The 27174-nt window shown below is 44.2% G+C and overlaps 1 protein-coding gene across 1 annotated transcript in view; it reads right to left on the reverse strand.

Annotated features, from left to right (window-relative positions):
- Positions 1 to 1689: 1689 nt before the first annotated feature.
- Positions 1690 to 27174, reverse strand: part of TMEM47 (transmembrane protein 47) — a 284936-nt gene continuing 259451 nt past the window's right edge. Inside the window, exon 3 of the mRNA XM_077296698.1 lies at positions 1690 to 5680. Coding sequence (XP_077152813.1) covers positions 5502 to 5680 — 179 coding nt within the window. The 3' untranslated portion in view covers positions 1690 to 5501. The remainder of the gene's footprint in view (positions 5681 to 27174) is intronic.

Below are 27174 nucleotides of genomic sequence, written 5' to 3' on the forward strand. Positions count from 1 at the left end.
CTGTTGCCTTGAATGAATGCACAACATGTTACAGAATGTTAGTCCCTCAACTAACAAGACCAAATTTCAAAATAACCCATTTAAATGTTCTCATTCCCAACTTAAACTACATAGATTAAGTCTGTGTGCACACGTTGCTGATTTTTCACGTTTTTTTTCTGCGTTTTTTCGCTATAAAAACGCTATAAAACCGCAAAAAACAGCATATAATATGCATCCCATCATTTAGAATGAATTCCGCAATTTTTGTGCACATGATGAGTTTTTTTCCGCAAAAAAAACGCATCGCGGTAAAATACACAGCATGCTCATTAATTTTGTGGGTTTTTTTGCGGATTTCCCACTATAAAATGCATTGGGAAATGTCCGGAAAAAAACGCACCAAAAACGCGGCAAAAACGCAGCAAAAACGCATGCAGATTCCTTGCAGATTTCTTGCAGAATATTTCAGGTTTTTCTCAGGAATTTTCTGCAAGAAATCCTGAACGTGTGCACATAGCCTAAGGGGTTGTCCAATCTGAACCAGTTGGTAGTTGGTAAACCTTGGCAGAGAGAAGTACGAGCCCTTTAATAGGGTTTTTATGTTACCATAGGTTTCAACTGTAGATGTAATGTATAATTCTAATTATTTCAAATATTTGTCAACCACTAAACATATTAAATTGTAAAAACGAATGGGGTAAAATCCACTGGGAATGTGTAGTGTGTATGGAACAGTTGATTAAGTTCTTAAAGGTAAGAATACTACAATTACACTTGGGTTATACTTTTACATATTCATTGTAGACTAAATTGTATTCTTATTCTTTACTTTCACCTTTTAACTTTTTTCCCACTAAATATCCTTCATAAAAAAATAAACATTCCTATATTTGATAGTCCTACAATTATAAGCATTAAGTATTTTTTTATATGTATTATGGGCACAAAAATAAAAATATATGAAACTAAAGTCAAGTTCACTGTATGTGCTTTCTTTGATTTATATTTATGTCTGTAATCTCTGTGTATTTTTAGGAATTCATATTGTACCATATCATAACCAAAATATCAAAAATATTCTGTGCTTATTCATCGTAGGGCACTTAATAGAACACATGGGATAAACACAATAGTGTATACATTATGCTTCACCCATTCTCCATCACTGTTTCTGACCATATAAATCTGGTAATAATAATAAACCATTTATTATGTGTCGGTATATGCAAATTACCCTGACTAGTCAGGGGGCAAAAATCAGGCACCATACACTTTAATTTTGCTCCCTTGCGTGTACTTGACATTCTCTTCATATTTCTGAAGTTCATGAAATCTCATGCATGCAATGGAATTAATGCCTCCCTGTGCATTTGCAATGTGCAATAAAGTCAGAGAGAGAACACGCAGATTTATTGTGCATGCTCATGAAAAAAGGAAGTCTAACTCATGTGCAGGATTTCAACAGTATATGAAATAACTTATCAAGCGAAGAGCATGTTAGTCATAGTCCAAAGAGTGTGATTAACCTGTTTAAGACTGGGCCATTTTGCCCAACTCCTGAACAGGCATATTTGGGGATTTTTCCTATATATAGATTTTAATGGCTCTAAAAAATATTCTCGTTAAGAAATTAAAATTATTTTTGCCCCTTTTTTGCGATATGTAGGGCTTTTTTAACGTCCTTTTTATTTTCCTTTTTTATTTTTTGCTGATATTGGGAAAAATCTTGGGAATCGTTGGGAAGCACTTTAACATACTAATACATTTTTTATTGTATATTTTCCCTGTAAATGAGAAGGGTACATTAGCCCCAGTAACAGTGGAAACTCAGCCTCCAGCATGTATAGAAAAGCAGACTGAATATCCTAGGACTCAGTATCTCCTTCTCCCTCCCTACAATCAGTGATCACAGGATACACGGGTGTATGGAGGGAGCACTCATAGCACTTTCTAATATGTATGCACAGCTGCTGTTCTTCTGTGCTGTGTATAAAGTGATCAGGAACGCAGAGATTATAATACATTTTTCTGCTTTATTTATCGGGAGTCCAGCTGTGTCCCATAGTGGCAGAATCAAAAACTTTAGTTCAAAGTAAAGTCTATGGGTGGTCCAGAAGCAGTTAAAGTGTATAGTGCCAGACTACCTACAGGTTCCTTTGAATAAATGATATTAATTAATTTTTTTTGCATACAATGCCCAATTCTAATTATTTATCATTTTTGGCAAAGGTTAATGTAATAGACAATAAAAGAAAAATTATTTTTCCTCAGAGCTAGAGATTAGTCTATTGTGGCAGTTTAGGATCCCTAGTGCATGTGCTACATATATACTGCAAAAAGCAGTCTTAATATAGACAAAGTATTCCAGGGTAAATATCTATAGTACTAGGAAATCATTACTATTACCACAGCTTGGGTATTGTCTTTATTCATTTATTGACATCATTGTTGGGGGTCTTTGAAATTAGACCTTCTCTGTATCCTTTCATATTCTTCCTATATATATTTGCGGAAAACACTAAAAAACTGTATGAGAAATGTGCAATTCAGCAGATTTTCCACTAATATATCCTTCCCTTCGAATCTAAGAAATAGTAGAAAGTATGAGCAACATTAGTCTTGAATAAAAATATAAGTTAGTGAAGTAAGATAGTGGTTAATTATTTGAAGGAATCCTACATAAAGGAGTTATCTGTGAATATTATATTGAAGATCTATCTCTAAGGTCTTTGGTGTACTTCTACCCATGTCACCTGCTAACAGCTGATTGGGGCTGCTGGGTGCTAAATACCCTTGATCCTATGTTGATGACCAAATACTGCAAGGTGTTTGATCCCCATGCTTCATACTGTGACCTATGGCTAAGATTGATATGTAGTTTTTAAATATCAGAATGTAGGATTCAATACCATACAGCCCCATGAACAGCTGTTAGCAGGTGCCATGGCCATATGAAGTACACTGTGAACGTAGTCTGAACTACAAAGCTATATTCACTAGTACAGTATATCAGCTCACAATCACAACCACCCTTTTATATGAGCTAAGCTGCAGTACCACCACAGAATAGACACTTCATAGTGTACAGATATGTCATGTTCTGTATACTATATAATTACGGCAGCAGAAACTAGTAACAGCTGACTTGTAGGGGTGCTACATGTCAGCCCCCACTACTTTGATATTTAGAACCATTTATTATCAATAAAAAATAATCAATACTTTAGTCCCTGCCAACCCCTTTAATGTCTTTGCCGTTTAATTCAGATGTTTTGAACCATAACGACACATGAAAAAAATGTATGCTAATCCATATAATTGAATATAGAAACACTTTGTTATAGCAATCGTCAAACAACTTACACCATCAGAAAACAATGTTAAAAACATATAAAAGCAAAAGAGTATTTGAGAGATATGGAAGGACATGCTGTGACAAAACTATCACTGCATATCCGTAGTAGTATCAATACTTGTCCAATTATATAATTCCCTCTGTATGCTCTTGTTTGACATTTTCTACAATAAAATGCCTCTACTTTCAATAATATGGATGTGGATCAATTTTCTTCCAGCGTTGTTTTGATTGGGAACAGTACTGATATGCTCATGTTGCAATCTTCTTTTAGAATTAGTTGTGCCTGATATTTTTTGACATTTAATATGGACCATGCTACATTTGTATGCATGATAAGTTGATATACAACAACTATTTTTGTCTGCAACCTTAAACCAGTTCAAATTGAGAATATCCGTGAGTTTGCCCTTTACTCGTTGGAAAGCTAAATGCTAGATACTTGACATGAAAATATTGATTTCAAGTAGGGCATACAAAATTGTAGAGTTGCACTTGTTATGAAAGGTTACACTTACAGTGTAAAGGAGACAAGTCAGTTCTTTTAATAATTTTGAAGAAATTGAATAGATTGCACCTTAAGGAAGTTAGATTTAATAGCATTGCTTAGTAATTTATCATAGACTAAGCATATCAACATTTTCTTGTATTTAAACTCATTTTATTGGTGACATTTTAATAAAACAACCCCCCAGTTGGGGGTCGCCTGTATTGACTTTCATTCTACAAAAAGCTGCTAATGTAAAAAAAGGAATTTGGCTCATTTAATAATAATAATTAGTTGTCCATATCTTTAACTGGTTGGTATGCAATACTACATTCCTTCTCCATTTTAATGATAGTAGGGGGTCCGTGACTCGCAATCAAGCAGACTTTGTTTTAAAAAGGGTTTGTCTTGATAAGACAAAGGTTAATAAAAAGTAAAATGTAGATTTAAAAAAAAACAACTAATTTATTGCACTACATTATTTCCTGAATTAATTCATGGTAGAAGCAGATGGCAATGGGTTTTTACTAAATCATTTAAATCTTTTTTTAATTATGTCTAACACTTCTGACTAAATTTAATGTTTTTATCAATTAAATATTGTGGACACATATTTTTCAGTTTTTCTTGTCTAATAAGCAGTCTAGGAAACTACTGTATCTATTTAAAGTGTATTTTGTCAATCTGGAAAAAAAGAAATCATTAATGTATCAACTTAAAAATGATTCATTCTGAAGGTTTAATGATATGAAAATATATGGCTAATCTTCTTATGAACATTAAGGAAATAAAATGTAACGTTTGTTAATTATAAACTAAGTTCATAAATTCTATATGGATTTAAAATACTGCAAAATATCATCTAAGGAAGATGGTGCATTAATATAGTCTTCATAGGTAATCCTTCCGCTACAGTACATACTTTCTTTGAAAGAGGGTTGCTTAAAAGTACTTTTGACTTTCTAGTCATTCTCATAGGTTTAACTATTATCTAGTTTTCACAGTTCAACAGAAACTCATAAATCTATTTTTATTTTTTATTTTCATGGAAAACAGATGTCTACTTTTTATACTCCATGCAAAGGTGAATTTCATTTGGTAATTACATGAATGTTCCTTCAGATGTTGAAAAATGTGGCTAAACTGCTTACTTTTACTTAGTGAACTCTTTATGAAGAAGGTAAATTTAGCATCTTGCACATTAACTTTATTTTTTTCTACCTCTGCAATTTCACAGCATTTGTTTTCTATATAACTTGGTCCAAGAAAATAGTTACCTCAGTGGTATGACAATGGTTAACTTATGTATTTTCTTTCTGTTGCATTCCAGAGAAAATTGGGCATCCATCGCCATATTAATTTCATTACACAATTTATACTGTAATCACCTTTGTGTTATTTCTTTTACATCCAACAAAAAAGTTAATATTGGTACAAATTGCAGCAATTAGCTATGGAGTTATTGGTCATTCATTCCATTCTTTATAGCTTTCATTAATTTTTCTGCATTTTTTTTTCTTTCGAATGCTTGTAAAGCCTGCTATATTATTGGCAGCCAAAAGGTACAGGGAGATTAAATCAACTGAGCCGACTTTCTGATGCTCCATGTGTCTTCTACAAAAGGGATGTACAAAAACTCGATTAAATCTATTGTTTCATTATTGTTTCCTCAGACAGCTAGTAGTAGTCCTCATAATTCTTCGGGTTCAAACAGTAAAGTATGGCGCCTCCAAATGAAAATATTGTTGCTCCCCATGCTAAGCCATAGCCCCAATTGAATTCATGATAAATTTTTAGTGTGACAGTTTCAATGAATTTGATTGGATACAGGACAAGACCACATACTTGAAGGACAACTGCAAGAGAAAGAAAAAAAAAGATGATAAATTAACATTAGTACAGTCAGCATACAATATAAAATGTAAATCAAGCAAAGCCAAAAATCTTAATTCAATTTGAATTTTTCCTGTAAAATAATTTACATAAACAGCAACAATACTGTATATTGGTATTCTTCCCATTACAAGCAGTAAAGGGATTTAGGAATCAAGTTAAGCATTTACAAACTTCTGTGATTTGAACCTCAGTAAGTTTAGTATAGGAAATCATGAAAATTGAGTGATTCTTATCGTAAACATATGTTTAAAAATTAATATTGATGTAAAATCCTACAAGAAATGGTAATCATAGCTTTACCTAATATTGACTAAAATTGTTTGTTTATAGGGTATTTATTACCACAAAGCTATCCATAATTTTCAAGCACCTACAACAAACTAAAGAGCAGCTCCCCCTTCATATGTATAAGTAACAATAGTTTACTACATTAGCTATTTAGATGCCCCAAAATTGTCAGCTGATAAAACTTTATTTATATATATATATATATATATATATATATATATATATATATATATATATATATATACTAGGTGTTTCCAGCCAGCTAACGCTCGGCACGTTCATTTCTATCTAATTAACACTGCTGACGATTAAACTAAAGTAAATAATGACAACATTTAATAGCGCTTACACAGGTGGTAAATTAACGTGTGGTAATGTGTGTGGACGGAGCCTCATGTGGTAATGTGTGGGGACAGAGCCTCGTGTGGTAATGTGTGAGGATGGAGCCTCGTGTGGTAATGTGTGGGGATGGAGCCTCATGTGGTAATGTGTGAAGACGGAGCCTCGTGTGGTAATGTGGGGGGCGGGATTATGTGTGGTAATGTGGTGGGGGGCGGGATTATTTGTGTTAATGTGGTGGGGGGGTGAGATTATGTGTGGTAATGTGGTGGGGTAAGGATTATGTGTGGTAATATGGTGGGAGAGTGGGATTATGTGGTAATGTGGTGGGGCTGCGGGATTATGTGTGGTAATGTGGTGGGGGCGGGATTATCTGTGGTAATGTGGTGGGGGGCGGGATTATGTGTGGTAATGCGGTGGGGGGCGGGATTATGTGTGGTAATGTGGTGGGGGTGGTATTATGTGTGGTAATGTGGTGGGGGGAGATTATGTGTGGTAATGTGGTGGGGGAGGGATTCTGTGTGGTAAAATGGGGGCGGGATTATGTGTGGTAATGTGGTGGGGGTGCGGGATTATGTGTGATAATGTGATGGGGGCAGGATTATTTGTGGTAATGTGGTGGGGGGCAGGATTGTTTGGTAATGTGGGGGGCGTTATTACCTGTGGTAATGTGGTGGGGGGGCGAGATTATGTGTAGTAATGTGGCAGGGGGGCGGGATTATGTGTGGTGATGTGGTGGGGGGTGGGATTATGTGTGGTGATGTGGTGGGGGCAGGATTATGTGTGGTAATGTGGTGGGGGGCGTGATTATGTGTGGTGATGTGTTGAGGGCGGGAATATGTGTTGTGATGTGTTGGCAGGGTGGGATTATGTGTGGTAATGGGGTGGGGGGTGAGATTATGTGTGGTGATGTGATGGGGGGCGGGATTACGTTTGGTGATGTGATGGGGGCGGGATTACGTGTGGTGATGTGATGGGGCGGGAATGTGTGTGGTGATGTGTTGGGGCTGGGATTATGTGTGGTGATGTGGTGGGGGGTGGGATTATGTGTGCTAATGTGGTGGGGGGCAGGATTATGTGTGGTAATGTGGTGGGGGCGGGATTGTGTGTGTAAATGTGGTGGGGGCGGGATTATGTGTGGTTTTGTGGTGGGGGCGGGATTATGTGTGGTAATGTGGTGGGGGTGGGATTATGCGTGGTGATGTGGTGGGGGCGGGATTATGTGTGGTGATGTGGTGGGGGTGGGATTATGTGTGGTGATGTGGTGTGGGGGCAGGATTATGTGTGGTAATGGGGTGGGGGGCGGGATTATGTGTGGTAATGGGGTGGGGGGCGGGATTATCTGTGGTAATGGGGTGGGGGGGCGGGATTTTGTGTGGTATTAGGGTGGGGGGTGGGATTATGTGTGGTGATGTGTTGGGGGGCGGGATTATATGTGGTAATGTGGTGGGGGGTGGGATTATCTGTGGTGATGTGGTGGGCGGGTGGGATTATCTGTGGTGATGTGGTGGGGGGCAGGATTATGTGTGGTGATGTGTTGGGAGTGTGATTATGTGTGGTAATGTGGTGGGGGGAGGGATTCTGTGTGGTAAAATGGGGGCGGGATTATGTGTGGTAATGTGGTGGGGGGGCGGGATTATGTGTGATAATGTGGTGGGGGCAGGATTATTTGTGGTAATGTGGTGGGGGGCAGGATTGTTTGGTAATGTGGGGGGCGCTATTACCTGTGGTAATGTGGGGGGGCGGGATTATGTGTAGTAATGTGGCAGGGGGGCGGGATTATGTGTGGTGATGTGGTGGGGGGTGGGATTATGTGTGGTGATGTGGTGGGGGGCAGGATTGTGTGTGTTGATGTGGTGGGGGGCGGTATTGTGTGTGGTAATGGGGTGGGGGGTGGGATTATGTGTGGTGATGTGTTGGGGGCGTGATTATGTGTGGTGATGTGTTGGGGGCGGGAATATGTGTTGTAATGTGTTGGCAGGATGGGATTATGTGTGGTAATGGGGTGGGGGGCGAGATTATGTGTGGTGATGTGATGGGGGGGCGGGATTACGTGTGGTGATGTGATGGGGGCGGGATTATGTGTGGTGATGTGGTGGGGGCGGGATTATGTGTGGTGATGTGGTGGTGGGCGGGATTATGTGTGGTGATGCGTTGGGGGGGCGGTATTATGTGTGGTGATGTGGTGGGTGGGCGGGATTACTTGTGGTGGGTGGGCAGGATTATGTGTGGTGATGTGGTGGGGGGCGGTATTGTGTGTGGTAATGGGGTGGGGGGCGGGATTATATGTGGTGATGTGTTGGGGGCAGGATTATGTGTGGTAATGTGGTGGGGGGCAGGATTATCTGTGGTGATGTGGTGGGTGGGCGGGATTACATGTGGTGATGTGTTGGGGGACGGGATTATGTGTGGTGATGTGTTGGGGGGCGGGATTACATGTGGTGATGTGGTGGGGGACGGGATTATGTGTGGTGATGTGATGGGGTGGGATTATGTGTGGTGATGTGTTGGGGGTAGGATTATGTGTAGTGAAGTGGTGGGTGGGCGGGATTATGTGTGGTGATGTGGTGGGGGCGGTATTGTGTGTGGTAATGGGGTGGGGGGCGGGATTATGTGTGGTGATGTGTTGGGGGGCGGGATTATATGTGGTAATGTGGTGGGGGGTGGGATTATCTGTGGTGATGTGGTGGGCGGTTGGGATTATCTGTGGTGATGTGGTGGGGGGCAGGATTATGTGTGGTGATGTGTTGGGAGCGTGATTATGTGTGGTAATGTGGTGGGGGGTGGGATTATGTGTGGTAATGTGGTGGGGGGCAGGATTATGTGTGGTGATGGGGTGGGAGGGTGGGATTGTGTGTGGTGATGTGTTGGGGGTGGGATTATGTGTGGTGATGTGGTGGGGGGTGGGATTATCTGTGGTGATGTGGTGGGGGGAGGGATTATGTGTGATGTGGTGGGTGGGCGGGATTATGTGTGGTGATGTGGTGGGCAGGCGGGATTATGTGTGGTAATGTGGTGGGGGGGTGGGATTATGTGTAGTGATGTGGTGGGCGGGCGGGATTGTGTGTGGTGATGTGGTGGGGGGTGGGATTGTGTGTGGTTATGTGGTGGGCGGGCAGAATTATCTGTGGTGATGTGGTGGGGTGGGATTGTGTGTGGTGGTGGGGGGTGGATTGTGCGTGGTGATGTGGTGGGGGGTGGAGCTACTGTGCAGGAGGCAGAATTAGAGAGTAATCACGATGCCTCATATATATAGATAATACATCTGACTGTGTTCATAGGCAAAAAATTTTGGTCAGCATAATTCTATTTTTAATAGGTATCTATATTTATAAGAGGCATCGTGATTACTCGCTAATCCCGCCCCCTGCACAGTAGCTCCGCCCCCCATATCACCACACATAATCCCGCCCCCACCCCATTATTACACACAATCCTGCCCCCATCACATTACCACACACAATCCTGCCCCCACCACATTACCACACACAGTCCCACCACATTACCACACAATCCCGTCCCCACCACATTACCACACACAATCCCACCCCTACCACATTAACACATAATCCCACCTCCCATTATATTACCACACATAATCCCGCCCCCCACATTACCACACGAGGCTACATCCCCACACATTACCACACGAGGCTCCGTCCCCACACATTACCACACGAGGCTCTGTCCCCACACATTACCACACAAAACCAGTTTGCTTTTGATTTTACACTGTGAATAAAATGTATTAGTATTATTCTGATTTTTAATTATTTATTATTGTTATTAACTTCATTTTAAGTTAATTTACCACCTGCTTAAGCGCTATTGAATGTTGCCACTATTTACATTAGTTTAATCACTAGCAGCGTTAATTAGATAGCAATGAGCATGCCGAGCATTAGCTGGCTGGAAACAGCTAGTTCAATCATAAAAGCATATGAAACCCTTATCACGTCCTGCCACCTACAACTCAAAAATATTTCCAGAACTAGGCCTTTCCTCAACCCCAAATCTACTAAAATGCTTGCACACACTCTCTTCATCTTCTGCCTTGACTATTGCGATATCCCTCTTTGTGGCATTCTGAACACTCTTACAACTCTCCAGTTTGTCCTTAGCTTCACACTTTATTAATCCACCTATCTCTGCGCTACTCTCCCACCTATCACTTTGCTAGCCTCCAATTCCTCAGTGAATCTAGTTTAAACTAATAACAATGACTGTCAACAAATATTATGGCTAATCTGTTTCCTGCATGCATCTCCAAACAACTCTACCAATACCTTACCACACATCTCTAGTCGTCACAAATCCACCTTCTCTCCTCTGCTCTTTTGTTCCTTTCCCAATTGCCACCAATATTTTTCCTGAACATCCCCATTCTCTGGAATATAATGCCTCAACAATAGGCAATTCATTTTTTTAAGATCGAGTCGGGTTTTGCGAAACCCGACTTTGTCCAAAGTCGAGTCGAGTGCAGTTGGCCGATTATCGCGAAAAGTCGGGGATCGACCGAAACACGAAACCCAATGCAAGTCAATGGGGAAGCATAGTCGGCAGTGAGTGGAGGCCAGGAAAACAGCTACAGTGCCCATTTTAATGCCAAAAACATCCATTCTTGTTTCTGAAGCTTGTCAATCTCAATTAACTTTATAATAATAGTTGGGCATTGGAAATTGGGGGTCATTTGGCAAAAGTTGTGGGGGGTAGGGCTGGTTCAAGGTTTTAGTGGGCCCAGGAAACGTGGACTACGTCACGGCGGTGGAGCAGTGAGAGGTAAGTATGTCAAGTTTGCAAGTGCTGTGATCCTAAGCAAGCAGGGGGGGCCCACTCGTTGGTATTGGCACTGGCACAGGGCCCCTCAAAGTACAGCGGTGTGTTTGCACTGCGGGGGCGCCTCCCACCAGCAGCGACACTTTTGCGTACTCTGAGGGGCCCTGTGCCAGTGACGTCGCCAACGAGTATGCCCCCCCACCTGATGAAGGAACCTGCACTTTCATCTGCACCTTCCTCTTTGTCCCTGTGTAAGGTGGTATAACATGCGGGAAGGGGAACCTTACTTTCAGCAGGGTCAGATTCTGGCTGTGTAGAGTGCAAGGGGAATATAGTGGTCTAGGTCAATGTACCAGCAGACTCATCTAGCAGTGGCTGGGCAATGGGCAGGATGAGGAGGAAACACAGATATAGGGCCAAAGAATAAAGTAGGCTAAATGCAGTTCAAAATTGGTAACAGGACTAAACAGGTGGCATTGCTTTGTTCAGTGGAGTAGCATACCCAGGAGCAGCAGACACTGTTTTAAGGGCCCAACCACACTAGTAGGCCAAATGCAGTTTAATATCTGCTACTATAGGCCAAAAGCCTAAAGACTGAAGCTCAGCTTTATACAGTGGATGACAACACCAGGGAGTGGCACACACCGTTAGTGGGCCCCAACCAAAGTTGAAGGCCAAATGCAGTTTAATATCTGATACTATAGGCCGAAAGCCTAAAGACTGAAGCTCAGCTTTATACAGTGGAGGAAAACACCAGGGAGCGGCACACACCGTTAGTAGGCCCCAACCAAAGTTGAAGGCCAAATGCAGTTTAATATCTGATACTATAGGCCGAAAGCCTAAAGACTGAAGCTCAGCTGTATACAGTGGAGGACAACACCAGGGAGCGGCAGACACCGTTAGTAGGCCCTAACCACCAATTTATTTAAAGAAAGCACTTAATGAGAGCCAGAAGGTTGAAGCTCAGATTTATACAGTGAAGGACAACACCAGGGAGCGGCAGACACCGTTAGTAGGCCCTAACCACCAATTTTATTTAAAAAAGCACTTAATGAGAGCCAGAACGTTGAAGCTCAGACAAGGCAACCTGGAGGAGAACACCAAGGAGGAGGAGAACACTCAGGAGGAGGACAACACCCAGGAGCGGCAGACACCGTTAGTAGGCCCTAACCACCAATTTATTTAAAGAAAGCACTTAATGAGAGCCAGAAGGTTGAAGCTCAGATTTATACAGTGGAGGACAACACCAGGGAGCGGCAGACACTGTTAGTAGGCCGTAACCACCAATTTTTTTAAAAAAAGCACTTAATGAGAGCCAGAAGGTTGAAGCTCAGACAAGGCAACCTGGAGGAGAACACCAAGGAGGAGGAGAACACTCAGGAGGATGACAACACCATGGAGCGGCAGACACCGTTAGTAGGCCCTAACCACCAATTTATTTAAAGAAAGAACTTAATGAGAGCCAGAAGGTTGAAGCTCAGATTTATACAGTGGAGGACAACACCAGGGAGCGGCAGACACCGTTAGTAGGCCGTAACCACCAATTTTTTTTAAAAAAGCACTTAATGAGAGCCAGAAGGTTGAAGCTCAGACAAGGCAACCTGGAGGAGAACACCAAGGAGGAGGAGAACACTCAGGAGGATGACAACACCATGGAGCGGCAGACACCGTTAGTAGGCCGTAACCACCAATTTATTTAAAGAAAGAACTTAATGAGAGCCAGAAGGTTGAAGCTCAGATTTATACAGTGGAGGACAACACCAGGGAGCGGCAGACACCGTTAGTAGGCCCTAACCACCAATTTATTTAAAGAAAGCACTTAATGAGAGCCAGTAGGTTGAAGCTCAGATTTATACAGTGGAGGACAACACCAGGGAGCGGCAGACACCGTTAGTAGGCCCTAACCACCAATTTTTTTTAAAAAAGCACTTAATGAGAGACAGAAGGTTGAAGCTCAGACAAGGCAACCTGGAGGAGAACACCAAGGAGGAGGAGAACACTCAGGAGGAGGACAACACCCAGGAGCATCAGACACCGTTAGTAGGCCCTAACCACCAAGTTATTTAAAGAAAGCACTTAATGAGAGCCAGAAGGTTGAAGCTCAGATTTATACAGTGGAGGACAACACCAGGGAGCGGCAGACACCGTTAGTACGCCCTAACCACCAATTTATTTAAAGAAAGCACTTAATGAGAGCCAGAAGGTTGAAGCTCAGATTTATACAGTGGAGGACAACACCAGGGAGCGGCAGACACCGTTAGTAGGCCGTAACCACCAATTTTTTTTTAAAAAAGCACTTAATGAAAGCCAGAAGGTTGAAGCTCAGACAAGGCAACCTGGAGGAGAACACCAAGGAGGAGGAGAACACTCAGGAGGAGGACAAAACCCAGGAGCGGCAGACACCGTTAGTAGGCTGTTGTGAATTCCGTTCTTGGGCTCCATCCTGTGGTTGCGAATGGTATTTTTGGGAGTTCTGCTCTTGGGCTCCCTCTGGTGGTTTCAAGTGGAACGTAGCAGCTGCGTTCACTAATCGGTTCCCTGGCCTTTGTTATTTAACTGGGCTTTTGGCTGTAGTGGATGCCAGCTGTCAATGTATTTCCTGTGGATTCAGTTCTTTCCTGGAAGTTCTCTGTTGGCCAGTCCATTTTCAGCTTAAGATAAGTCTGCTAGTTTTGGGGTGTTTCCCTGCTTATGACCTTCTGTTCAGTTTAATTTTGTCTCTTTTGTCCAGCTTGTCATTATGAAATATTCCGGCTAGTTGGAAGCTCTGGGGTCGCAGATTTGCCCCTCCACACCGTGAGTCGGTGTGGTGGTTATTTTTTGTAAACTCTGCGTGGACTTTTTAGTTTTTATACTGACCGCACAGTAGCCTTTCCTATCTCTGTCTATTTAGATAGTATTGGCCTCCTTTGCTAAAAAATCTAGTTTCATTTCTGAGTTTGTCATTTCCCTCTCCACTCAACATAAATATTTGTGGGGGGCTGTCTTCCTTTGGGGGTTTCTCTGAGGCGAGATAGTTTTCCGTTTCCATCTTCAGGGGTAGCTAGTTCTTAGGCTGTGCAGAGGCGTCTAGGCAGAGTTAGGTACGCTCCACGGCTATTTCTAGTGTTGGTGTTAGGAGTAGGGATTGCGGTCAGTAGAGTTACCACCTCCTCAGAGCTAGTACATTATTTGTTTTACCCACCAGGTCATTTCAGTGCTGCTCCGTATTCACTAGGTCATATCAGTGATTACTGTCTGTGGAGCTGCTACCTCCTCTAAGTTTGTCCATGATTGGTTTTACCCACCAGGTCATCTCAGTACCGCTCCGTAACCACCAGGTCATAACAGTACAGCTGGCCCACAATGTGTTAAATGCATCTCAAAAGAGGGAAGAGAAAGTTCTGAGTCATTGTTTTTTTTTTCTTGTTGCTTGTTTCATCCTTTCTTTTCCCCTTGATTTTTGGATGGTGCAGGAGCTTGGTGCTGATATGGAGGTTCAGGGTCTGTCTGCGCGTGTTGATCATCTCGCTGCTAGGGTACAGAGTATCCAAGACTATGTTGTCCAAATTCCTGTTTCTGAGCCTAGAATTCTTATTCCTGATTTGTTTTCTGGGGATAGATCTAGGTTTTTGAACTTCAAAAATAATTGCAGATTATTTTTTGCTCTGAGACCCCGTTCCTCTGGTGACCCCATTCAGCAGGTGAAGATTGTTATTTCTCTGCTGCATGGCGACCCGCAGGACTGGGCATTCTCCCTTGAGCCAGGGAATCCTGCATTGCTCAATGTAGATTCATTTTTTCAAGCACTTGGACTGCTTTATGACGAACCCAATTCTGTGGATCAGGCAGAAAAAATTTTGCTGGCTCTGTGTCAGGGTCAGGAAGCGGCAGAGATATATTGTCAGAAATTTAGAAAGTGGTCTGTGCTTACAAAATGGAATGAAGATGCCCTGGCGGCTATTTTCAGAAAGGGTCTTTCTGAAGCTCTTAAAGATGTTATGGTGGGGTTTCCCACGCCTGCTGGTTTGAACGAATCAATGTCTCTGGCCATTCATATTGATCGGCGCCTACGTGAACGTAAGGTGATGCACCATATGGCGGTGTCCTCTGGGCAGAGTTCTGAGCCTATGCAATGTGATAGAGTTTTGACGAGAGCAGAACGGCAGGAGTTGAGACGTCAGAATGGGCTGTGTTTTTACTGTGGTGACGCTACTCATGCTATCTCTGACTGCCCAAAGCGAACTAAGAGGGTTGCTAGGTCAGTTACCATCAGTACTGTACAGCCTAAGTTTCTCTTGTCTATTACCCTGATTTGTTCATTGTCGTCCTTTTCTGTAATGGCATTTGTGGATTCTGGCGCTGCCCTGAACTTAATGGACCTAGAATTTGCCAAGCGCTGTGGTTTTTCCTTGGAGCCTTTGCAGAGTCCTATTCCCTTGAGGGGGATTGACGCTACTCCATTGGCCAAGAATAAACCTCAGTACTGGACACAGTTAGCCATGAACATGGCTCCAGCACATCAGGAAAATATTTGCTTTTTGGTGTTGCATAATTTGCATGATGTGGTTGTGCTGGGGTTTCCATGGTTACAGGTACATAATCCAGTGCTGGATTGGAAATCTATGTCCGTGACTAGTTGGGGTTGTCAGGGGATACATAGTGACATTCCTCTGATGTCAATTTCCTCGTCCCCTTCTTCTGAAGTTCCTGAGTTTTTGTCGGATTTCCAGGATATATTTGAGGAGCCTAAATCCAGTCCTCTGCCTCCTCATAGGGACTGTGATTGCGCTATTAATTTGATTCCTGGCTGTAAGTTCCCTTAGGGTCGACTTTTCAATTTGTCTGTGCCAGAGCATGCCGCTATGCGGACTTATGTAAAGGAGTCCTTGGAGAAGGGGCATATTCGCCCGTCTTCATCACCGTTGGGAGTGGGGTTCTTTTTTGTTGCCAAGAAGGATGGCTCCTTGAGGCCCTGTATAGATTATCGCCTTCTCAATAAGATCACGGTCAAATTCCAGTACCCTTTGCCTTTGCTCTCTGATTTATTTGCTCGGATTAAAGGGGCTAGCTGGTTTACCAAGATTGACCTTCGAGGGGCGTATAATCTGGTCCGCATCAAACAGGGTGATGAATGGAAAACAGCATTTAATACGCCCGAAGGCCATTTTGAATATCTTGTGATGCCTTTCGGGCTCTCTAATGCTCCATCTGTGTTTCAGTCCTTTATGCATGATATTTTCCGGGAGTATTTGGATAAATTTATGATTGTATATTTGGATGATATTTTGTTTTTTTCCGATGATTGGGAGTCTCATGTGAAGCAGGTCAGGATGGTATTTCAGATTCTTCGTGCTAATACACTGTTTGTGAAGGGGTCTAAGTGCCTTTTTGGAGTTCAGAAGGTTTCTTTTCTGGGGTTAATTTTTTCTCCCTCGGCTATTGAAATGGACCCTGTTAAGGTCCAGGCTATTTATGATTGGACTCAGCCCACATCTGTGATGAGCCTTCAGAAATTTTTGGGCTTTGCTAATTTTTATCGCCGCTTCATTGCTAATTTTTCTACTGTGGTTAAACCTTTGACCGATTTGACCAAGAAAGGTGCAGATGTGGTGAATTGGTCCTCTGTGGCTGTGGAGGCCTTTCAGGAGCTTAAGCGTCGTTTTACTTCTGCCCCTGTGTTGCGTCAGCCAGATGTTTCTCTCCCTTTTCAGGTTGAGGTTGACGCTTCTGAGATTGGGGCAGGAGCTGTTCTGTCTCAGAGAGGTTCTGATGGCTCTGTGTTGAAGCCATGTGCTTTCTTCTCCAGAAAGTTTTCGCCTGCTGAGCGTAATTATGATGTCGGCAATCGGGAGTTGTTGGCTATGAAGTGGGCATTCGAGGAGTGGCGACATTGGCTTGAGGGAGCCAAGCATCGTGTTGTGGTCTTGACCGACCATAAGAATCTGATTTACCTTGAGTCGGCCAAGCGGTTGAATCCTAGACAGGCTCGGTGGTCTTTGTTTTTCTCCCGTTTTGATTTTGTGGTCTCGTATCTTCCGGGATCTAAGAATGTGAAGGCTGATGCCTTGTCTAGGAAATTTTTACCTGATTCTCCTGGAGTCCGTGAGCCGGCTGGTATTCTCAAGGAGGGGGTGATTCTTTCTGCTATCTCCCCTGATTTGCGGCGGGTGCTTCAGGAGTTTCAGGCTGATAGACCCGACCGCTGTCCTGTGGGGAATTTGTTTGTTCCTGATAGATGGACTAGTAAGGTGATTTCTGAGATTCACTGTTCGGTGTTGGCTGGTCATCCTGGGATCTTTGGAACCAGAGATTTGGTTGCCAGGTCCTTTTGGTGGCCTTCATTGTCACGGGATGTGCGTTCCTTCGTGCAGTCCTGTGGGATTTGTGCCCGGGCTAAGCCCTGCTGTTCTCGTGCTAGTGGGTTGCTTTTGCCTTTGCCTATCCCTGAGAGGCCCTGGACGCATATTTCCATGGATTTTATTTCTGATCTTCCTGTTTCTCAGAAGATGTCTGTCATCTGGGTGGTTTGTGACCGGTTTTCTAAAATGGTCCACTTGGTACCTTTGCCTAAGTTGCCTTCCTCCTCTGATTTGGTTCCTTTGTTTTTCCAGCATGTGGTTCGTTTGCATGGTATTCTGGAGAATATTGTGTCTGACAGAGGTACCCAGTTTGTTTCTAGGTTTTGGCGGTCCTTTTGTGGTAGAATGGGCATTAATTTGTCTTTTTCTTCGGCGTTTCACCCTCAGACAAATGGACAGACGGAGCGAACCAATCAGACCTTGGAAACCTATTTGAGATGCTTTGTGTCTGCTGATCAGGATGATTGGGTTACCTTCATGCCGTTGGCCGAGTTTGCCCTTAATAATCGGGCTAGTTCGGCTACTTTGGTTTCGCCTTTTTTTTGTAATTTCGGTTTTCATCCTTGTTTTTTTTCAGGGCAGGTTGAGCCTTTGGACTGTCCTGGGGTAGATTCTGTGGTGGACAGGTTGCAGCAGATTTGGACTCATGTGGTGGACAATTTAACATTGTCTCAGGAAAAGGCTCAACGTTTTGCTAACCGCCGTCGGTGCGTTGGTCCCCGGCTTCGGGTTGGGGATTTGGTCTGGTTGTCTTCTCGTCATGTTCCTATGAAGGTCTCTTCCCCTAAGTTCAAACCTCGTTTTATTGGTCCTTATAGGATTTTGGAAATTATCAATCCGGTGTCTTTTCATTTGGCCCTTCCACCTTCGTTTTCCATTCATAATGTGTTCCATAGATCTTTGTTGCGGAGATATGTGGTGCCCATGGTTCCCTCCGTTGACCCTCCTGCTCTGGTGTTGGTTGAGGGGGAGCTGGAATATGTGGTGGAGAAGATTTTGGATTCTCGTCTTTCAAGGCGGAAACTTCAGTATCTGGTCAAGTGGAAGGGTTATGGCCAGGAGGATAACTCTTGGGTTTTTGCCTCCGATGTCCATGCTGCCGACTTGGTACGTGCTTTTCATTTGGCTTGTCCCAATCGGCCTGGGGGCTCTGGTGAGGGTTCGGTGACCCCTCCTCAAGGGGGGGGTACTGTTGTGAATTCCGTTCTTGGGCTCCATCCTGTGGTTGTGAATGGTATTTTTGGGAGTTCTGCTCTTGGGCTCCCTCTGGTGGTTTCAAGTGGAACTTAGCAGCTGCGTTCACTAATCAGTTCCCTGGCCTTTGTTATTTAACTGGGCTTTTGGCTGTAGTGGATCCCAGCTGTCAATGTATTTCCTGTGGATTCAGTTCTTTCCTGGAAGTTCTCTGTTGGCCAGTCCATTTTCAGCTTAAGATAAGTCTGCTAGTTTTTGGGTGTTTCCCTACTTATGACCTTCTGTTCAGTTTAATTTTGTCTCTTTTGTCCGGCTTGTCATTATGAAATATTCCGGCTAGTTGGAAGCTCTGGGGTCGCAGATTTGCCCCTCCACACCGTGAGTCGGTGTGGTGGTTATTTTTTGTAAACTCTGCGTGGACTTTTTAGTTTTTATACTGACCGCACAGTAGCCTTTCCTATCTCTGTCTATTTAGATAGTATTGGCCTCCTTTGCTAAAAAATCTAGTTTCATTTCTGAGTTTGTCATTTCCCTCTCCACTCACCGTCAATATTTGTGGGGGGCTGTCTTCCTTTGGGGGTTTCTCTGAGGCGAGATAGTTTTCCGTTTCCATCTTCAGGGGTAGCTAGTTCTTAGGCTGTGCAGAGGCGTCTAGGCAGAGTTAGGTACGCTCCACGGCTATTTCTAGTGTTGGTGTTAGGAGTAGGGATTGCGGTCAGTAGAGTTACCACCTCCTCAGAGCTAGTACATTATTTGTTTTACCCACCAGGTCATTTCAGTGCTGCTCCGTATTCACTAGGTCATATCAGTGATTACTGTCTGTGGAGCTGCTACCTCCTCTAAGTTTGTCCATGATTGGTTCTACCCACCAGGTCATCTCAGTACCGCTCCGTAACCACCAGGTCATAACAGTAGGCCCTAACCACCAATTTATTTAAAAAAAGCACTTAATGAGAGCCAGAAGGTTGAAGCACAGATTTATACAGTGGAGGACAACACCAGGGAGCGGCAGACACAGTTAGTAGGCCCTAACCACCAATTTATTTAAAGAAAGCACTTAATGAGAGCCAGAAGGTTGAAGCTCAGATTTATACAGTGGAGGACAATTTGAATTAGGGACTGCAGACAGACTTAGTAGGCTGTCCCCTGTGGACCATGCATCCACCACATTAACCCATTGCGCCGTAATGGACACGTAAACTTCCGTGGCCATGCCTACAGGTCCATGCGTCTGTTGTCAGGTGCACCTTTGTACTCACAGATTGCCAGAGTGCATGGACAATGCGGTCTTTTACATGCTGGTGGAGGGTTGGGATGGCTTTTCTCGCAAAAGAAGTGTCGACTGGTTAGCTTGTAGCGTGGTACAGCCTAGTCCATCATGGCTTTATTAATATTAAATAAAATATATAAATAGGCTCTATGAACTTTTAAATAGGTTCCAGGGGTACACGGGCAGCATTGGTGTGGTCAGCGGAGGACGATTGCAAGGAGGGACCGCAGACAGGCTTACTAGGCCTAAAATAAATAAAAATAGGCTCTATGCAGTTTTAAATAGGTTACATGGGTACACAGGCAGCATAGTTGTGGTCAGTGGAGGAGGATTGCAAAGAGGGACCGCAGACAGGCTTACTAGGCCTAAAATAAATAAAAATAGGCTCTATGCAGTTTTAAATAGGTTACATGGGTACACAGGCAGCATTGTTGTGGTCAGTGGAGGAGGATTGCAAGGAGGGACCGCAGACAGGCTTTCTAGGCCTAAAATAAATAAAAATAGGCTCTATGCAGTTTTAAATAGGTTACATGGGTACACAGGCAGCATATTTGTGGTCAGTGGAGGAGGATTGCAAGGAGGGACCGCAGACAGGCTTACAAGGCCTAAAATAAATAAAAATAGGCTCAAGGCACTTAGACTTATCTCACATGGGTACACAGGCAGCATAGTTGTGGTCAGTGGAGGAGGATTGCAAGGAGGGACCGCAGACAGGCTTACTAGGCCTAAAATAAATAAAAATAGGCTCTATGCAGTTTTAAATTGGTTACATGGGTACACAGGCAGCATAGTTGTGGTCAGTGGAGGAGGATTGCAAGGAGGGACCGCAGACAGGCTTACTAGGCCTAAAATAAATAAAAATAGGCTCAAGGCACTTAGAGTTATCTCGCAGTGGTACATAGGCAGCATTGGTGTGGTCAGAGGAGGACGATTGCAAGGAGTGTCTGACAGTTAGTACTCACAAAAAATAAATAGATGTTAATGTCTCGCCAAAAAAAAAAAAAAAAGTGTGGCATACTTAGGTACAGGGGTGGGCTCATCTGCTGAGTTTCTGACATAGTAATTTGGCAGTAAGTATTTACTGGTGTCAATATAGGACACTGACCCAGACTACTTTAACTAGCATCATAGATGTCAAAAAATTGGTATTGTCAGTGCCAGGCATTGAATGATGTCAACGCATAGACTAAACATTGGTGGAGCTGTGAGAGATAATTTTGCACGTGGTAGAGCACAGTTTGAGCTGGGGGTGGGTGAACTCTCTTGTGGCCGGCGGTACCGTCCCAGGGCCCCTCATGTTACAACGGTGTGTCTGACGTTGGGTGCGCGCCACCACCGCCAGAGACACTTTATTGTACTATGAGGGACCCAGTGGCAGTGCCGTCGACCAAAAGCGGGCACACCCACCTCTTCAGACAAACGGCACTCTAACGGGTGCTTGCGCCAAGTGGCGAGACCACGGCCCTGTGGGGGGAGTTTTCCCATTGAGGGAGGTGTAAACATGTCGTATGCTGGACAAACAGCTGCTGCAAATTAAGAGATTGGAACACTCAGTAAGACCAGTCCACAAGCAAGACCTTTTTATAGGAAATCTAGGTGTCAGCCGGGAAAGGTGGGGCAAAATAATTTGAAATCCAGGAGTGGTTCATTTTAATGAAGGTTAGATCATCCACATTTTGGGTAGCCAGACGAGTCCTTTTTTCGGTTAATATTGAACCAGCAGCACTGAATACTCTTTCTGATAGCACACTAGCTGCTAGGCAAGCAAGCTCCTGCAATGCATATTCTGCCAATTCAGGCCAGGTGTCTAATTTGGATGCCCAGTAATCAAATGGGAATGACGGTTGAGGGAGAACTTCGATAAGGGATGAAAAATAGTTAGTAACCATACTGGACAAATGTTGTCTCCTGTCACTTTGAATAGATGCTGCAGTACCTGTCCTGTCTGCGGTCATTGCGAAATCACTCCACAACCTGGTCAGAAAACCCCTCTGTCCAACGCCACTTCTGATTTGTGCACCTCTAACACCTCTGCCCTGTAGCCCCCTGCAGCTCGTGTGAGAACCATCACCGGCGCTGTGTGCTGGGAATGCCTGAATCAAACGGTCTACAAGAGTTGCTTGTTTGGTTGCTAATATTTGTTCGAGGTTCTCATGTGGCATAATATTTTGCAATTTGCCTTTATAGTGAGGGTCAAGGATGCAGGCCAACCAGTAATCGTCATCGGTCATCATTTTAATAATGCGTGGGTCCCTTTTGAGGATACGTAAGGCATAATCCGCCATGTGGGCCAAAGTTCCAGTTGTCAAATCTGCGGTTGTGCTGGTTTGAGGGGAAGTTACAGGCAAATCTACGTCACTTGTCTCCCTTAAAAAACCAGAACCCGGCCTTGCAACGCCACTAATTTCTGTTGGCCCAGGATAAGCTTCTTCATTAAAAAAGTACTCATCCCCATCATCCTCCTCATCCTCCTCATCCTCTTTGCCCGCTACCGCGTCCTCTACATGGCCCTGACCAGACAATGGCTGAATGTCATCAAGGCTTTCCTCTTCCTCGGCTGCAGATGCCTGCTCCTTTATGTGCGTCAAACTTTGCATCAGCAGACACATTAGGGGGATGCTCATGCTTATTATGGCGTTGTCTGCACTAACCAGCCGTGTGCATTCCTCAAAACACTGAAGGACTTGACACAGGTCTTGTAGCTTCGACCACTGCACACCTGACAACTCCATAACTGCCATCCAACTGCCTGCCCATGTATCCTCCCACAAATTCATAACAGCACGCCTCTGTTCGCACAGTCTCTGAAGCACGTGCAGTGTGGAGTTCCACCTTGTTGCAACGTCGATGATTAGGCGATGCTGGGGAAGGTTCAAAGACCGCTGATAGTTCTGCATACGGCTGGAGTGCACGGGCGAACGGCGGATATGCGAGCAAAGTCTGCGCACTTTGAGGAGCAGGTCAGGTAACCCCGGATAACTTTTCAGGAAGCACTGCACCACCAGGTTTAAGGTGTGAGCCAGGCAAGGAATGTATTTCAGTTGGGAAAGGGCTATGGCAGCCTTGAAATTCCTTCCGTTATCACTCACTACCTTGCCTGCCTCAAGATGTACAGTGCCCAGCCATGACTGAGTTTCTTTCTGCAAGAACTCGGACAGAACTTCCGCGGTGTGTCTGTTGTCGCCCAAACACTTCATTGCCAATACAGCCTGCTGACGCTTGCCACTAGCTGTCCCATAATGGCACACCTGGTGTGCAACAGTGGCAGCTGCGGATGGAGTGGATGTGCGACTGCGGTCTGTGGACGAGCTCTCGCTTCTGCAGGAGGACGAGGAAGAGGAGGAGGGGGGCGAACGCCTACAGCCAACTCTTTCCTGGACCGTGGGCTAGGCAGAACTGTCCCAATATTGCTGTACCCTGTGGACCCTGCATCCACCACATTCACCCAGTGTGCCGTGATGGACACGTAACGTCCCTGGCCATGCCTACTGGTCCATGCATCTGTTGTCAGGTGCACCTTTGTAGTCACAGACTGCCTGAGTGCATGGACAATGTGGTCTTTAACATGCTGTTGGAGGGCTGGGATGGCTTTTCTAGAAAAGATGTGTCGACTGGGTAGCTCGTAGCGTGGTACAGCGTAGTCCATCAGCGCTTTGAAAGCTTCACTTTCAACTAACCGGTAGGGCATCATCTCTAATGAGATTAGTCTAGCAAATGTGGGCATTCAAACCCTGTGTACGCGGATGCGAGGATGAGTACTTCCTTTTCCTAACAAGAGTCTCATGTAGGGTGAGCTGGACTGGAGAGCTGGAGATCGTGGAACTAGCGGTGGTGCCGGTGGACATGGCAGACTGAGAGAGGGTTGGAGATGGTATTCTTGCCGGTGCCCTACATGCAGTGTTTCCTACTACAAACCTGGTGATTCCCTGACTGCTTTGGCCTGGAGACAAAAGCTGCACAGATACTGCAGGTGTTGTGGGAAATGGTGGGCTTACAGTGAGGGAAGGGATATAGCGTTGCTGACTAGCTTCATTGGCCAAGGGTGCTGCAACCTTTACGCACGTTTGGTAGTTAGTCCAGGCTTGCAAATGCATGGTGGATAAATGTCTATGCATGCAACTTGTATTTAGACTTTTAAGATTCTGACCTCTGCTTAAGGTAGTTGAACATTTTTGACAGATGACTTTGCGCTGATCATTTGGATGTTGTTTAAAAAAATGCCAGACTGCACTCTTTCTACTATCGGATACCTTTTCAGGCATTGCAGACTGAGCTTCTTTAACCGGATGGCCACGCTGTCCTCCAACTGGTTTTGGTTTTGCCATGCGTTTTTGGCCAGATACGGGCCCGGCAGATGGAACCTGTTGTGATGTTGATGCCTGCTGCGGCTCCTCCTCCTCCTCCACTTCAAAACTACTGCCGCCTGCACCCTGTTCCCCCAATGGCTGCCAATCGGGGTCAACAACTGGGTCATCTATGACCTCCTCTTCTATCTCGTGTGCAACTTCGTCTGTGTCACCGTGTAAGCCGGTGGTAGAGCGTTCGTGACGGGGCACCATAGTCTCAGCTGGGTTTGATTCTGGCTCAGTACACTGCGAGGGCAATGTTCTGGTCTGAGTCAAAGGAACAGCATAGTAATCTGGCTGTGGCTGTGCATCAGTGCACTCCATGTCCGATTCAACTTCTAATGGGCATGGCCTGTTAACTGTTTCACTGTCTAACCCAGGAACGGTATGTGTAAAGAGCTCCATGGAGTAACCCATTGTGTCTCCTGACGCATCCTTCTCTCTTGTTCTGGGTGAAGAAGACAAGGAAGCGACTTGTCCCTGACCGTGAACATCCACTAACGACGCGCTGCTTTTACATTTTGCACTTTCAGAAGAGGAGGCAAAAAAGCTAGAGGCTGAGTCAGCAAGTAAAGCCAAAACTTGTTCTTGCTGCTCCGGCTTTAAAAGAGGTTTTCCTACTCCCAGAAAAGGGAGCGTTCGAGGCCTTGTGTAGCCAGACGACGAACCTGGCTCAACAACTCGAGACTTAGGTGCTGTACTGCTTTTACCACGACCACCTGATGCTCCACCACCACTACCATCATTACCAGCTGACAATGACCGCCCACGGCCACGACCTCTTCCACCAGACTTCCTCATTGTTTGCAAAACGTAACCAAAGTAACTGTATTTGTTACTGTAAAACAACTTATAAGGTGAACTCTAACTTCTGTAGGATTTATATACACCTTTATAGGTGGCTGACACTGAAAGGAAAACCAGGCCCAATGTTACACACTAGGTTTTCTGTGCCCCAATAATTTGAGACAGATGGCACACACACGACCGGCACTCAAGCAGAAATGCCAATCTTAATCTTCCACTATTTTTTGTTTTCAGGGAGAATTAAAAAAAAAAAAATTTACAGTATGACACACTAGGTTTTCTGTGCCCCAATAATTTGAGACAGATGGCACACACAGGACCGGCACTCAAGCAGAAATGCCAATCTTTATCTCCCACTATTTATTTATTTTTTTACAGGGAGAATTTGCAAAAAAAAAAAATGGCCCAGTATTACACACTGGTTTTCTGTGGCACACAATGAGAGACAGATGCCACACACAGCAATGGCACAGAGGCAGACTTGCCAATCTTTAGCTCCCACTATTTATTTATTTTTTTCAGGGAGAATTTACAAAAAAAAAAAATGGCCCAGTATTACACACTGGTTTTTGGTGGCACACAATGAGAGACAGATGCCACACACAGCACTGGCACAGAGGCAGACTTGCCAAACTTTATCTCCCACTATTTATTTATTTTTTTACAGGGAGAATTAAAAAAAAAATGGCAAAGTATTACACACTGGTTTTCTGTGGCACACAATGAGAGACAGATGCCACACACAGCAATGGCACAGAGGCAGACTTGCCAATCTTTATCTCCCACTATTTATTTATTTTTTTCAGGGAGAATTTACAAAAAAAAAAAATGGCCCAGTATTACACACTGGTTTTTGGTGGCACACAATGAAAGACAGATGCCACACACAGCACTGGCACAGAGGCAGACTTGCCAAACTTTATCTCCCACTATTTATTTATTTTTTTACAGGGAGAATTTACAAAAAAAATGGCCCAGTATTACACACTGGTTTTCGGTGGCACACAAAGAGACAGATGACACACACAGCAATGGCACAGAGGCAGACTTACCAATCTTTATCTCCCACTATTTATTTTTTTTTTTGTCAGGGAGAATTAAAAAAAAAAAAAAAAATGGCCCAGTATTACACACTAGGTTTTCTGTGGCACACAATGAGAGACAGATGCCACACACAGCACTGGCACAGAGGCAGACTTGCCAATCTTTATCTCCCTGCAGTAATCTCAGAAAAGTATGGCAGGCAGCTATAAAAAGGACTGCTGCACACAAAAGTGTGGACAAACAAACAAGATAGCTGTGCAGAAAGGAAGGAACAACAGGATTTGTGCTTTGAAAAAAGCAGTTGGTTTGCACAGCGGCATACACACACAGCAACGCAGCTATCAGGGAGCATTCTAGGGCAGCCCAATGAGCTACAGCGCTGAGGAAAAAAAATGTAGCTTCCACTGTCCCTGCAAACAAAAGGTGGTGTTGGACAGTGGAAATCGCTACAGCACAACGGTTTGGGGGTGAATGTACCCTGCAAAACACTATCCCTGCTTCTGATGAAGTGGCACCTCTCCCTACGCTCAGATCAGCAGCAGTAAGATGGCGGTCAGCGGGAACGCCCCTTTATAGCCCCTGTGATGCCGCAGAAAGCAAGACAATCACTGCAATGCCCTTCTCTAAGATGGTGGGGACTGAGATCTATGTCATCACGCTGCCCACACTCTGCGTCCACGTTCATTGGCTGAGAAATGGCGCTTTTAGCGTCATTGAAACGCGACTTTGGCGCGAAAGTCGCGTACCGCATGGCCGACCCCACACAGGGATTGGGTCGGGTTTCATGAGACACCGACTTTGCCAAAAGTCGGCGACTTATGAAAATGAACGATCCGTTTCGCTCAACCCTACTCAACAAGTCTGATTGTGTCAAACATTTGGAATCTTTAGACTTAAAAACTCATCTCTTCAGAACTGACAACAGCAAGTAATAACCCTATTAACATCTCACGACCATTGGAGCTGCTGCAACCTCCCGATCTACTGTCTCTTCTTCATCAACCTGTAGATTGTAAACTTGTGAGAACTGGATCCACTCCCCTTCTGTA

Source organism: Ranitomeya variabilis, chromosome 3 (assembly GCF_051348905.1).
Source record: "Ranitomeya variabilis isolate aRanVar5 chromosome 3, aRanVar5.hap1, whole genome shotgun sequence".
Lineage (NCBI taxonomy): Eukaryota > Metazoa > Chordata > Amphibia > Anura > Dendrobatidae > Ranitomeya > Ranitomeya variabilis.